Source organism: Natator depressus, chromosome 17 (assembly GCF_965152275.1).
Source record: "Natator depressus isolate rNatDep1 chromosome 17, rNatDep2.hap1, whole genome shotgun sequence".
NCBI lineage: Eukaryota > Metazoa > Chordata > Testudines > Cheloniidae > Natator > Natator depressus.
Window position 1 is genome coordinate 567,410 of NC_134250.1, and position 14,826 is coordinate 582,235.

General features: G+C 54.9%; 1 protein-coding gene across 5 annotated transcripts in view; it reads left to right on the forward strand.

The window, feature by feature from the left end:
• Positions 1-6,128, forward strand: part of LOC142000402 (apoptosis-inducing factor 3-like) — a 20,881-nt gene extending 14,753 nt beyond the window's left edge. For all 5 annotated transcript variants that reach the window (XM_074974640.1, XM_074974642.1, XM_074974641.1 and 2 more), the window contains 12 exons: positions 346-432; positions 877-968; positions 1,170-1,300; positions 1,947-2,062; positions 2,620-2,691; positions 3,022-3,085; positions 3,687-3,763; positions 3,852-3,969; positions 4,397-4,495; positions 4,977-5,052; positions 5,748-5,852; positions 5,989-6,128. In XM_074974640.1, coding sequence (XP_074830741.1) covers positions 346-432; positions 877-968; positions 1,170-1,300; positions 1,947-2,062; positions 2,620-2,691; positions 3,022-3,085; positions 3,687-3,763; positions 3,852-3,969; positions 4,397-4,495; positions 4,977-5,052; positions 5,748-5,852; positions 5,989-6,022 — 1,071 coding nt within the window. In that variant the 3' untranslated portion in view covers positions 6,023-6,128. The remainder of the gene's footprint in view (positions 1-345; positions 433-876; positions 969-1,169; positions 1,301-1,946; positions 2,063-2,619; positions 2,692-3,021; positions 3,086-3,686; positions 3,764-3,851; positions 3,970-4,396; positions 4,496-4,976; positions 5,053-5,747; positions 5,853-5,988) is intronic.
• The last annotated feature ends 8,698 nt before the right edge of the window (positions 6,129-14,826 follow it).

Here is a 14,826-nt window from a genome sequence, read left to right on the forward strand (position 1 = left end):
GCAGTTCTGAGCCAGTGATCTTACCCCATTCCCTGCAGCCTCTCCTGCTATAAACATGGTTGGCTTGGGGGAGGGCAGTTAGGTTTACTAATAAGAAAACACATTGCCCATTGTTTCAGAGTAACAGCCGTGTTAGTCTGTATCCGCAAAAAGAAAAGGAGGACTTGTGTTAGTCTCTAATGTGCCACAAGTACTCCTTTTCTTATTGCCCATTGCGAACATTTCCCATGAGGAAACTCCAGGAGCCCAGATCCAGGTTGCAGCCCATGTGCTGTTAACCTCCAGCACAGTGCAACTGGCTTTGTGGAGCTGCTCCTCATTCCTGGTGCTTTGCTTCACTTCCAGGCGATGGATAAGACACTAGAGAGCATTTACCTGCGGCAGCAGGACTTCTTTGAGGCTCATGGCGTAGAAGTTTGGACCGAAAAAGAGGTGAAGGAGCGGCAGCAGCTCACCTTTATCAAAAGATCAGTCCCTGTCCCGAACACTGGCCTGGGAGCAGGGGACCATTGCTGCAGAATACTGTAGTTCTCTCTGGAATGGTGGGGCGATTAGTCACTCTGTGTGGGCGCACACAGTGCATGTTGGGAGTGGCACACCAAAGTCAGGGTTACCTGCTGAGCATCGGTACATGTGGGTAAACTAGTGGCAGCCAGGCAGCAGTCCCATGGGAGGGAGGTGACTTTAGAAGGGGGCATATGGCACACTGGAGCTTTGGGTTCCAAACTGGGAAATGTAGCACTCTCCCACCTTGTACTTGGGTGCAAAGAGCAGACTGGGCTGGGGGCACACAGGTGCCTGCGTGGCTATGCACTAAGGCAGGCTGTGGCACGGAGGAGTGAGCAGTACGCTGCCCAGTGCCTTTCCTTGCTGCAGGTGGTGTCCGTGGACACACAGGGGCAGAAAGCCCACTTCCAGGATGGGGCCTTCCAGAGGTACGACCAGCTCCTCATTGCGACAGGCAGCAGGTGAGAAAGCGAGGCAGCCATGTGTGCTGGCACAGGGGCCTGAGATGGGACGAGTGCAGCAGGCCTTTGACCTCTTCAGGGAGGTCAGCTCCCTGAGCCTCTGGGTGGGGTGGGTGCATCTCTGTGCATGCAGGGGATGGGGCAGACACAGCTGTCTTTTAAGACGCATGGCAACTGTAACTGAAGTCTCCTCTCCTGCAGCCCCAGGCAGCTCCAGTGCCCCGGCTCAGACCTGGAGAATGTGTGTTCCCTGCAAACCCCAGAGGATGCTAAGAGGATTCTCCACCTAGCAACTGGCAAGAGGGTGGTGATTCTAGGCGCGTCATTCATTGGTAGGAGACTGGCATAGCGGCTGCCTGACTGCACATAAGAAGTCAGAATAGGGGTGGGGTCAGATCACTAATTATAAGCAGAGCCTTGAAATCTATTTTCACCGTGTGTGCTGATTAACCAACGGCCATTTGCCAATGGGTAGCCGCTCCCTGCTGTTCTGGGCTGTGCATTACTCCATGGGGAGTGCCCGCCAAGCCGTTCCTCTGGGAGTGCTAAGAACTGCAAACAGCACTTAGACCTGGAGGAAGGGGATTTATTTTATGGAGGTGTCCCTTCATCCTTCAGGAGTGCAGGCTGCCTCGTTCAGCACCACCTGGGAGAGTGGGGAAGGTTTGCTGTGCCCTGGGGAGGGAAACAGGCCAGACGTGCAGCTAGTGGGGTGTATAGGGGGATGGAGAAGTCTTTGCCCTTCCTGGTAGTTGGATCCCTGGTGAATCCCAGAAAGATTCAGGATACTAGAGACTGATACTTGAGGAGCCCTATGGCTGTATAAAAGCAGGCAGCAGGGGCAGCATCTCTGACGCCCTTCCCACCCCCCCTGGGTAAAAGGTTTCCAGCTTCATCCCTATTTCTAGGGAGAAGGTTGGTGCTTTTGGGGGGGGGGGTGCTTGTGCCAATTTCACTGCAGGTGTCCATTGTGTGCAGGGATGGAGGTAGCTGCCTTCCTTTCAGACAAGGCCAGCACCATCTGCGTGGTGGAAAGAGGGGAGTTCCCCTTCCAGGCAGTGCTGGGGCCTCAGGTCGGAGGCGTTGCCATGAAGGTATAATTAATAGCGGACAGAGAATGCACACAAATCCAAGTGGTGGGGAAGCCCTACGCTGACCTCATGAGCGCAAACCTCCTGCCCACTCTGTGCCTGAGACACAACACTTACCCCTCCCTACCCACCTTGCACACAGCTCACCAGCTTGGACAGCTGTGCCGCACGTGCACACACACAGGGGCTATTCCCAGCCACCCCTCCCTAGCCACACTGGTCTCCTCTCATCCCCTCTTGATTCTGGCCTCATCCTCACATCTCCCCCAAGCTAACAGTCCCACCTTATGTGCTAGGGCTCCCCTGTTCGAGCACAGGCTGGGAGCCCAGAAGGGGGCATGGCTATTCCTTCATCAGCTGTAGGAGATGCCAGCTCTCTCATCCACAGGACCAACTTAGGGGGTACTTGGAGAACCCTAGTGGGCAGAGCTGGCCAGTGGCCCAGCTATCTGCCTGGGTTTCTGGAAGGGGAGGAATGTGTAATTGTTGAATTAATCAGGGACAGAACATTGATGAGAAGAGCCATTTTGGGCCAGGGTAATTCCTCTTCCTTGTTTCAGATGCTGCAGAATAAAAGAGTGAAATTCTACATGAAGGCTGAAATCTCTGAGCTGCGAGGAGAGAACAGAAAGGTTAGCAAGTCTTTAACACCAGCTCCACACCTGGACTGCTACCAAAATCTGCTTCCAATCTGGGCCTATACCATTCCACTCCCATCCTGTTTTCCTTCCACAGCCCGTGTAATCTCCAGGCTCCCAGGCCACTAAACTGTACATTTGTATCACCTACAAAGGCACTAGCTTGCTCTCCACTGCCCCTAGGATCAGAGTCTCCTGGGCCCAGAAACATGGATTGGGTGGTCCAGGGAAGCAAAGCGCCATAGCGAGGGCAAGCTGGGGGTGTCTCTGGGCAGAGGAGGTTCTGAGGCACCATCTCAGTGAATGGTGTTGCCTGTTTCCTAGGTCACAGAGGCTGTTTTGGCCAGTGGAGAGACGCTACCTGCAGATGTGGTGGTGGTGGGAATAGGTAAGAGACTAAACAGTACACCTTTGCTTCGTATAGACACCATCCGTATCGATGCTGCCCCTCACCTTCCAGGACCTCTGCGTATCCAACACTAGCTAAAACCCAAAGCACTGCTGCCCACCATAAAACAGAGCCTGGCTGGCTCACATTCCAAGACTAACTCCCAAGAGAATAATTACTCCCTCTACCCTAGCCCCAACCAACTCCAGCCCCCCGAGATACCCTGAGCATGACACGCTTGTGGCTTGATTGCCTTACACTCTCCCTTCCTGTAGTACTGCTCCAGCAGTCCCCCTCCAGGGATCCGTTCTTACACCTATTGCGCCTGTTACCAAAATACCTTGTCCTGCTTAGAGCTGGGGTTTGGCTACCCCCTCTTCAAGCTCAACCAGCCCCTGGCCTGTACCCCTCATGCAACTCTCACTGTCACCCTCACCTCCATATGCTGCTGTTTGTTCTTACTGCACTTTGCCCAACTCCAGCCTCTGCTGGATTGAATGATACTTAAGCAGCTATGCTCCCTCCTGCACTGGCCTATGTCACTCCTGCCACACCCCTTGCTTGGAGCCCAACTCACAAGTTTCCTCATCTTTCCCCATAGGTGTCGCCTCCAACTCAGGGTTCCTGAAGGACACTTCAATTGCTCTGGACCGCAGAGGCGCCATCCTGGTGGATTTGGTGCGTAAGTTCCTGTGAGGCATGCACACATCACTTTTAAGGTGCCGCGCATGTTACTTCACTAATCACCCCCTTTCTCCCCTCTTAGTTCATGCAAACCAACGTCCCAAGAGTCTTTGCTGCTGGGGATGTGACTTCATTTCCAGTCACACTGTTCGGTGGGACGACCGCCACCGTCCGTCACTGGCAGATGGCACAGGCTCATGGTGAGGGACTGCAGGAGCAACAGCACTATGTGTGTCTGTCTCCCGTCCCAACACAGCTGGGAAAACAGGCTTGAGAAGTGGTCACTCAAGGCTGCGAGGGCTGTAGGACATGCAGAGCCACTACCTATGCACCAAACCAGCCCCAGCTCCACTGACCAGCTCACATGCCATGCAATGGGGCCAGCTCTGACCAAATGGCAGAGGGAGGGAAGGGAAGGGGTCATGCACGTAGAGGTGGGTAGCTGCTCCAGCCAACCCAGCTGCCAGCACAAGTCATTCGTTGGAAGCAATATCCTGCTTCCCACCTTGAGCCAGGACAGGAGACAGGCTTCATAAGCTGATGAACCTGAAGTTTTAAAAGTCTCCCCTGAAAGTATCTTCTGGAAAAATACATTTTCCCCTCCTGGGGTTTTCTGGGTCGTTTCAGGTCACATTGCTGCTTTAAACATGCTGAAGAAGCAGAAGGCATTGCACACAGTTCCCTTCTTTTGGACCTCGCTGCTTGGAAAAAGCATCCGCTATGCAGGTGGGAGGGGAGCAGAAAAGCTGGGACAACCACTATTCCCCCGCCCCATACCTCTGCAGAGCTAGGTGCTCAGATAGTGCAGGGATGGGGACCTAATAAGCACCCAGGGAGATGTTTGAACCATTCTCCAAGTCAATCAGAGAGAGTGAGGGTGAGAAGTCCCCCACCCCCAAGCCCCTTTTTTAATTTGGGGAAGCTATAGCTGAAAGTAGAAAACCCAGTGTCAAGTCATAGCCCAGGACACTAGAGTCAGAGGTCATGTCCCCAGGGCCCTGGAGACAAGGGTCACCCTCTCTCCCCTTGGCCACGGCCAGAGCCCTCACTGCATAGAGCATGCAGCCCAGCTCCCGCCTCAGGGTCTTTCCACTGGTCTACTGAGCGGTCTCCTCCCCCCACCCCCAAAGTTATTTGGTCATTAAGCTTAAGGGGCATGATGGCATCTGCCCAGACCTAGGCCCCACTGCATCTTCTGTGTTTGCAGGCTATGGGAAAGGATACACAGATACTGTTGTGAAGGGAAATCTGGAGCAGCTGAAGTTCTTGGTCTTTTACATCAAGTGAGTGAATCTGTAACCCAATTAGCTTAGAACTCTTGGCAAGTCAGAGCCAGACCCGATCAGCATATCTGCCAAGAACTTACTCTTCCTGTGCAGAATGCAGCACAGATGTCCGTGGTGCTCTGGGGAACAGCCTGTATGCACCTCCTGGGGATGGTCCTTGGCAGTACTGCAGGGGCACGCTCCACACCATCCTTCCAAGGGTGTGCGCAACAGGGTTGCTGTCCATCCAGCTTCTGCACTGTGGCAGGGGCATGCACAGGAGGGAGGAACAGGCCCCCAAAGAAGAAGATTGGCAGATCTTTCAACAGCCTCCCTGATTTATAGAAAAGCTTCCTTTTGAGGTTCAATATTAAAACTGTAGGGTCCCAGGATTCAGAGACTGAGGCATATCAGCCCTGGAGAGAGGAAGGGAGAAGTAGGAAGCGGGACAGCATCTGTTCGCTCTGATTCTTAACATATTCAGTGCTTGATCCCCATGGGCACTGTGCACGTTAACAGACCTGCACTTCGCCATGGACCAGCCTCCACTGTCACTGCACATGGGGGATAGCAGCACCTGCCCAGCTCAGAGCCTATCAAAATAAAGCTGGCCCTGGACCAGCAGTCCCTCAAGCTCTAGGAGGCTGCAGTGCTCCGTCACTCAGGGGTGTGGAGGGGAGAATCTCTCATTTGCTGAGGCTTTTCTCTTTCAGGGATGATTACGTGATTGCAGTAGCCAGCCTGAACTTTGACCCCATGGTCTCCCTGGTAGCCGAGCTCATGTACTCTGGCAGACAAATCTCAAAAGCAGAGGCCCAGTGAGTAACTCAGCTGACCCACTAAGTTCATGCCCCATGAGGTTACTGCTGGCTGCCTTGTTAGCATCAGCCCTGCCTGGCCCAGAGCACTCGGTCACAGGCAGCCTTTTCCTCAGCGTCCTGTCTTCTGTTGCAGGTCCTCGGATATAACCTGGATGAAGCAAGCCTAACCTGAGACTGTCTAGGGGCTCAGTAAGACCCCCGCAGGCATAATCATTTCCCATACCCCATCCTCCCACTTAGGAGAAATAAAAACCAACATGAAATAGAGCAGGAGCCCTGCTTTTCTTGTCTGCAATCACAGCCACAGCATCCCTTCTCTTTACTTGGGGGCAGCAACCAGGAAAGTGTATTATTGGGGGCGGGGCAGGGGAGAGACGAGAAGTGCCGGATCAACCAGACATAACTTGTCTTCTCTTCTGTAGAGGGAAAGCCGTTGGGCTGAAGAACAGCAGGCTGCCACATTCTCCTGGAACTCAGCTGAATGGCGGCCAGGGCCAGGGCCTGAGCAAACAGGGGAAGCTCATATCCCCACCCTGCCGTCAGTCTGACGGCTCTATTTTAAAAAATGCCCCTGAATAGCGGGCAGTAAGACAGAAGAGATTTCATGGAGATTAGTAGCACGTCTAACAGCAAAGCAGAGAGGCACCTTTTCTCCAGCAAGGGGCGCTACAGCCTAGATAAGTCTTTCATGCAGCGAGAATCCAGCCCCACGCTCTCTGTCCAAGAGCTAAAGTGTAATGCAGTTTCACTAATACTGCACCTCCTCTCGTGAGCAGGGGCACACGGTGCCAGAGCAAGTTAGAGGACATTAAATGTTTCTTAGGCTGAGGCCTGCCTGCTACAATAGCATCGCTTGGGAACTTTAAATATTGCATTAGTTTCCTCAGTGTTTCCTACCTCTAGTGATTCATGTCAGCCCTAGGAATCCCAACCCCCAGCCTCGGTTATGTGCCACTCCCCCCCCCCCCCCCCCAGCATGGAATGTTATCAGATCTAGGGCTACATCTCTGCTTGGAGAGGAGACGTTACAGGAAGAGCCAGATGGTGCAGGAAGTGCTCTGTGCCTGAGGGAAGCATTACAGGATCTCCCATGCCCAGACTGGCTGGTAGGTGCTGCTTTCCACAGGCAATTTAATGCACTGGCTCTTTGGTGGTCACAGGGCAGGTTGCAGAGTAGGGTCAAGCTGTGTGAGCTTGTCATGCTCAACTTTGGGCAACTGCATTCTGCTAGCCTAAAATCACGCTGGCTTCAGTTGGATAGAGCATTCAATCACTTTCTGGCCTAAGCTGCCTCAGTGTGGCAGTAGCTGTTGTGTTCCTCCCCAGTTGCAGCTGCATTTTAGCAGTGGCAAAAGTAGTTGTGTGGTTTGCAGAGCACGGTGGACTCCTGCATGATGAGAGGGGCACTAAAAATGGTTAAGATTGAACTGTGCTAAACAGTGTGGGGATGACAGCAGGGGCAAGGGGAAGTGGGAAGAGCTGTCCCATTCTCTAGTGCTACATGATTCGCAGCACCTTGTATTTCAAGAGATGTCTGAGGAGGCCCCTTCCAAGGTAGCAACAGCTGAGATGGAGGAAGTGGAAGCAGAGCAGAAGGGTGGCCCGAAGGGAGAAAGCTGCTCAGATGGCCCCATATAAAGCAACTGCTTCTACCTCATTCAAAACAGCTTTTTGCCCCCCTAAACACTTCACCACATGCTGCAACAGAAGGGACTGACTATGGATCAAAGGCACAGAGGGTGTCGTTCCTCCCCCCGCCACCCACGTGGTCACCTAACAATGATTGAAGATCAAATAAATTCAGCTCTGGCCTGACAAGCTCCAAGCAAAACCAGCTGAGTTAGGGACTAGGCGGAGCTTAGCCTGAAGACCATCCATGGACAAACTCCAGCAGCCAGGAAGCTCTGTTTACATGTAAGTTGATATTGAAATGCCTGGAACAGAAGCACCTACTGCTGCCCGTGCTGGTCCCAGACCGAAATGAGTAGCCCAAGCCCGTGGAAGGCAGCCCATGGCATCCCATGATATTCCTGCCAAAGACCCATTGCCGGAACCACCCCATTGCCATGGACCCTGGCCTGGCAGACCACTTTACAACAGCTCAGCCTCCTAGCAGCGAGAGTTCCACCTGGCTCAGCCTTCAGAGGGCCTACCTGGATGCTCAAGTCTGGCTCCCTCAAGAGCTTATTGTGCCACTGAAGCTTCTTTCAACCACGTGACCGTTAGCCATGTAGCAGCATCCCTTGGTGAACATGCTTCGTAACCCATGGGTCTTCCAACGTACAGCTTGGGTGAACATAAATCCAGCCAGGGAGCAGGTGGTTCCTAATTCAGGGGCCAGTTTCTCCTCCCCACCCACACTTGCAAGGCAGGGAGAAACTAGTCTGGCAGGCTATGCTGAGGAGAGGCTACACCATTGCTTTCTAGCCTCCATGTGAGGGCCGCTCCTTGGGAAAGCCTGTGTGATCATTGCACAGCCCATGCCGCCTTCATTTTAGCAGGCCTGCTGGAAAGTAGCACCTCCAGGCTGCTTCTGCTGCAGTGAGGGGGTCCCGCCTCAAGAGGATAGCAGCTTGCACTTGGCAAGGGCTTGGCTGGTCCCTGACCAAAAGCACCACCTGCCAAGCTGCTTTCTGGGGCTGCTCTATGCTGTAAATAGGGAGGCAGACTGTAATCACTAAGGACAAAGGCCTGGCCCCAGACCTGAGCAGAGCTATATATGGCAGAGCACGGGGGCACATGGCAGGGAGTTTTCTTCTTGCCCCAGGCTGATCAGTGTCTGCTGTGGAGCAGAAAGTCCAAGAGGCCTCTCAGCGTGGCCAGAGTTGCTTTTGCTGCACATATATACAAATGCCTCACCCTACAGCAGCAAGTTCCATGGGTTACTTGGGGCAGCTGTGATGCTGCCCGTGTGTCATGGCCATATGCATGTCAGTTCCCTCCCCTATGGGAGCAGGGCAGGGAGTAGACAGCAACTACCTTCTCCGCAGCTGTGATGGTGAAGCTATAGCACTCATTCTTCTTTCCAGACTAGACAGCCTTCTCTCTGGGCACAGGGATTCTCCACTAGCATGCCTCAGAGAGCTTCCAGTTCCCACTCCCCTCATGGGCCCTTCTGCTCGCCATGACTAAAGCGGAGCACCGTCATCTGAGCAATGACATTCCAGTAACATACACAGGGGCACCTACCTGCGCTGTAGCCCTTACACAGCTTGAGCAGGCAGGGTGCCTGAGTGGGGAAAAAGTCATTGATCCCACATTCCCCAGGCTATTCAGCTATTGTCAGAAGAACCTAAAACACAGGCAGTCACCACATTCCTCCCATTCCATTGTGCTGAGGGGGTCCTGCAGGAGTGCAACCCCCCACCACACTACCATACATGTAGGGCAGGCCCTGGCTGTCCCTCACAAGATGCTGGTTCCTGGGGGAAAAGCATGAACACTCCTTCCTATGTCCCATCATCTCTCCAAGCACTTCCCCTGCCATCTCCACATCAGTACTACAGTGCTCTACAGCAGTGGTTTTCAGCCTTTTCTCATTTGCAGACTCCCAAAAAAATTTCAAATGGAGATGCAGACCCCTTTGGAAATCTTAAAACAGTGTGCAGGTCCCCAGGGGTCCAAGGACCACTGCCCTACAGAGGGGCTGGCAGCACATCCCTTGGAGCCCAACTCACTCCTATCCAACAAACCCCCATTACCTATCAGGACAGCACAGCTGTGTGAACTCGCAAGTCATCGGGGGTGAGGAAGAGCTGCTCAGGAGAAGCCTGAAGTGTGGTTTCAGCAGTCCTTTGCTGACTAAACCCATCACAGTTGGTGTGAAATGGACCCCTGTCAATGGCAGCTATAGTAGAGGTCAAGGACTGAATGGACCACAGAGGCCAAACTGTCCTCATCAGTCCAGGTCAAGGAAGCCTCCCACACTGCCCCTAGCAATTAGGCTCCAAGGCTGTAACCAGCACAGAAAGTTGTCTTAGAGTCAGGTGTCCGTTAGCAAATTAGAATATGAGGTTCTACCAAGTCACCCAGGGCTAGCCCAGGTCTACTGGGTGAGCCGAAGTGCACTCCCTCCTGTGACTGGAAGCAGGTTACAAGTCCAAATTGCTGGTGAGGTGAAGGCTGCAAAGATAATCAGTGAGAAAGAGCCGGGCTTGGGCCCTTCTGCTTCTCTGACAGTGGAAGGCAGCATGGAAGGGTTGGCAACTTTTCCTGCATGTTTTAACATTAGGCATCAGGCTCTCATCTACCATGGAAGCCTACAGAGGCTTGAGAGCTGTTAGACACCACATCCCATCTCTCCAAGGCAAGAGCTCCCAGTCCAGTTGAGACCTCCACCATGTCCCTCTACTCTAGACGTTTAATGGTTCAAACATGACCTCTGTACATCAAGGACAATTGTTTAAGACTCTTTTGCAGGTCTTCACATTACCAGGGTGCAAGCACTGCACTTTAGCATGGAGACATACTTATTCCCCTTTATGTTCTACCTACGCCCCCCGGCCAGGCTCAGAGTATCCACTGGCAAGAGACTCTTTTCCCGAGTGTCACACACAACCCCAGGGCTCTACTTTCAGTACAACTTCCAGATCAGGATCAAGGAGGGCTCTTCATAGTCCGGCAAGGTGGTCATCCCTCAGGCCACAGAGTGGTTAATCCAAATTAGTTGAAGACTCACCCATCCTGCTCTCCCAACGTGTGCATCCAGCTGACATCAGACAGCCCAAATGACAAGACGAGAGTGGCTACATTCAACAGTTCTTCAACTGGCAGCTTTAGCTGCTAGACAGGGACTTAAAGCTTGCCACTGAAGAACTGGTGCAAGTTAGCCAGCAGTGCAGGCAGCGGGAGTAGCGGCTGAGGAGGAAACAAACAAGTCAGAACCAGGATTCAACACTTAGAAGTGAAATCAAGTCATACTGGAACTAGAACTCAAGTTCTTACACCAATGGCTGACAGTGCTGGGTACCTCCCTTCCTGACACACCCTCTAACCACACAGCCCATTCAGAAACCCTTCCTCCCATCTTGGCACCTGCTGTGTGCAGCGTTCCCTACCACTGTTGCTCCTGCTCCTGGCACAGAGGGTCCTTGCGGAGTGGAGAATCTCATGTGAGACTAAAAACTGGAGTGGGCATGACTGAGGGATTCTTAAGATTGCAACTGACAGGGGTTTCACTCTTACAGGAGAGATCTGCCACACAGACTTATGACTATGCAGCTGTGCTTTATCAATCCCTGCAGCACCAGGGCTGGGAGCTCCTGGCTATGTTTGACCTGGAGCCAGGTGTGACCTAAACTCCTCCCCAAGACTTGGCACCAGCTGTTCCTCTCGCTGCCAAACCAGCTGGTGCATTTGCTCTTATGCACAAAGTAAATCCAACAAGACTGGCTGGGTGCATGCTAGTGGTGTGTAAAGAATGAAGGCATTTATGTGACAGAGGAGATTAGACAGCTCATTATTATGAGAGCCTTATAAAAGTAAGACTCGGAGGAGAGTTTGGCATATTGACTAAGGGGGCAGCCTGTGTCCCCAGCCAGAGGCATGGCAGGTTTAGGGCTACCCCACTGCAGGTGTAAAGCATTTCCCCAACTGCCCCCCTAGACTGATGTCAGAAACTCAGCCTACCAAGGAAGATACTTCAGCACCCAGCATTCCTGCTGCCAAGTTATCAGCAGGGGAATTGAAAGACCCTGGAGCTTTTGAGAACCTGAGCAATGCAGAACATTAGCTACCTTGGGGACACCATCACCCAGCTTCCTGGGCTGGTCCTGAACTATGAGCACTTCCAGTCCAAAGATGGAACTTTCCAGGAATCAAACACAGGCAATCAAGTGCCTAGACCTCCTGAGGTGCTGGCCTAGCCTGAGAGCGTGGGGGTAGAAGAAGTGCCCTGTTTTGTCAAGAGGTCCCAGGCATCAAGTCTATGGGACATCGTATACAATCTCCTGGAGACACTTTCCTTTTCACAAGGCGTTCATGTGGCAAGGGCAGCAGTGTGAACAACAGAACACCATGACCCAGGACAAGCCACTCCCTCCCACCAAGTCCAATGGCACTGGGATTTCAAGGGGCTGCAGAGGAAGCCCCAGGGAAGTCTGTGCACTGGCAATGACAGAATCTATCTAGGGCATAGGCTGTTTGGGACTACACAGATGGCGTCACAGACTGAACACTCATCTATCCTGCAGGAAGGCTTCCACCAGCGCTCACCAGAGCACAAGGCGGCAATCCTACAAGCTGCAGGGATCACAGAGCAGGGCCCAACTCTTCTGTACAGGCTGCTCTGGCCCAGCCAAGATGCCAAACATTCCACTCATGCCTGGTACATATGGTATAAATTCCAGCCCGTCTGCCGGCCCCTTCATGTCTGAACTTTGTTCCAAGTGCTGAGCTCCACCCCCTCCTTTCTTCCATCATGGGGCTTGAATGCATGAATCAGCATGAAAGGAAAAGGCCCTCTCCATGCCCCTGGCTCCAGCCAAAAGCAGAGTCCTTGAGATGGAGGAGCTGCCAGACTGCTGAGTGGGAGACAGAGAAGGGACGCAAATAGTGCACAAAAGAATAATGTCTCTATACAGACCCTCTGTCCATCTCAGACATTCACTCTCCCCTGAACCCCTGCATGGGGCATGAAAACTCAGTGTTAGTCTGACAGTTACAGACATGTCCCTGGAACCACCAAGCAGAGGACAAACTTCACTAGGGGCAAAGCCTTGAGATACTTTGTTGTGATCTAGTGACAGAAAGAAGTCTCCAGTGATGTGCACAAGACTGGCTGTAAGATGCCCCTTCTGTTTGATTCTGCAGCAGGGTGGACCCTGAAGGTCCCCCAGTGCACTGCCTCCAGCTGGTCCCTATTGGATCCCATTACAGCTTTTCTGGGAGGGGGCGTGGGAAGCGGATGGCTGCTAGTGTAATGCCTGCTCTTCGCTTCTAGCGATAGGGAACTTCACCCCATGAACTGGGTCTCCACCACGCTCCTGATTACTACTGAGCTCTTCAAGAGATCCACTCTCTATCACTAGTATCAGAGGGGTAGCCGTGTTAGTCCGGATCTGTAAAAGCGGCAAAGAGAGTCCTGTGGCACCTTACAGACTAGCAGACGTATCAGAGCATAAGCTTTCGTCGGATGCATGTGACAAAGCAGGCATTCACCCACGAAAGCTCTTGCTCCAACATGTCTGTTAGTCTAGAAGGTACCACAGGACTCTTTGCCGCTTTCTCAAAATTAGGAATCAGTTCACCCAGCCTTGAGGAGTCTCGCTCTTCTCCCTAGGGCACTCCATGCACCACCAGCCACTAGTATAACACGGATGGCAGCAGCCAGCGAGATTATCGATTAGGAGAGCCAGACGGGCGGCAATAGGAAAGCCAAGAACAAGAGATCGAATCCAGCAGCCTCCAGTACACCCAAACAAACCCCCCAAGACTGCGCACGGGGGCAGCTCCTCTAGGGCTGCTCTGTAGCCAAGGCCGCTTTCCCAGGCTGCCCCAGGACAGGGAGAGGTTGGAAATCACCCAAGCCTTGACCCAACCCAAAGCTCTGGCTCGGGTCAAGGCTCAAGTCCTCATCGCCACAGAGCGCGGGGAGGGAAAGGTTCCGTCTCCACCTACCCTCAGTGCCGTGGGGCTAATGCTCCCAAAGGGGGCAGGAAACGAGCCAAGAGCCCTGAACCCCGCAGCTCAGAACGGCCTGACCCGAACCAGGGCTGAGCTCCCGAGACAGCCGACGCCAAGAGCCGATAAACTGCGTGTGCTGCGGACTGAAGCAAGATCTGCCCCACCCAGCGGCGGCCAGGGGAGCGGAGCTGCCTGCAGCTTCGCGGCCTGCCTGGGAAGCCACGGGACCAGCCTCGACACCCGGGGGAGGGAGGCGGCAGGAGCCCCGCGAGGGGCCGGGTCCGTCCCCTCCACACGCCCCAGCAGCCGGCCGCCGCCGCCCCGACTCCAGCGCCGGCAACTTCAGGGCCAGGGCCAGGGCCGAAGTTTCGGGGCCGTGGCCTGCGCCGCTGCCGGAAGGTGACCTTCCCCCGCGGGCGCCCCCAGGCAGAGGGGCTGGCCGGGGGGAGGGTGGCGCTGCTGGAAGTTTCCAAGCCCCCGCCCCCGCTGAAACCCTAAACTGCAGCTTGCATAAGCAGGGGCGGCTGCCGCCCCGCCGCCCCTTACATAACCCCGCCCGGGGCGGCGGCCGGGGGGCTCGGGGCGGCGGCCCGGGGGGGCGGCCGGCCGGGGGCCCGGGGGGGCGGCCGGCCGCGCCCCCGCCCGCAGCCCCCCACCCCGCCCCGGGCGCAGACCCCGCCCGGGCCCCCGGCCCCGCTCCTCCCGGCCGCGCCCGCGCCCCGTGGCGGGCTGTGGGCCCCGTCCGGGTCGCCGGGCCAGCCCCGAGCGGCTCCCCCGGCCCCCGAGCGGCTCCCCGGGCCGAGCCCGCCGACACCCACCTGCCCGCGCCCGGCCGCTGCGTCCTGCCCGGCCAGCCGGCCGCACTCACCGGCTCCTGGCTCTGATCAGCTGGCGGCGTCGTGACGCAGCCACCCACCGGCTCCTCCCGCGGCCAATCACTGCCCGCCCTTGACAGGGGTAACCCCGCCCTTGTGGGGCCACCCAGTGCGCCATGGCCGCCCCTTCCCCGCCCCGGCGCTGGTTGGCACTTCAGAGAGCCAGTCAGAGGCCAGAAGACCTGCCCGGCCCGCTCGTCATCCAGCATCTTGACCAATGGAGTAAGAGCATCCACCGCCTTGCCCCGCCTACGTAACCGAACAGACACTGGCATCAGGTTCATCCAATCAGCAGTAGAGAGCTAACTTAGAAACTATCTGGACACCGCCCTGACGCGGAGAATGCCGGGAAGTGTAGTTTGGCGCAGCAGACGCTCTCCCATCATGCATCGCGCGCTGTGAGTTGGCATTTTCAGCTGAGGGACGTTGGGGAGAGGAGGGGCGCGGCCCCTTAAAGGGCCAGGGACCTCCCT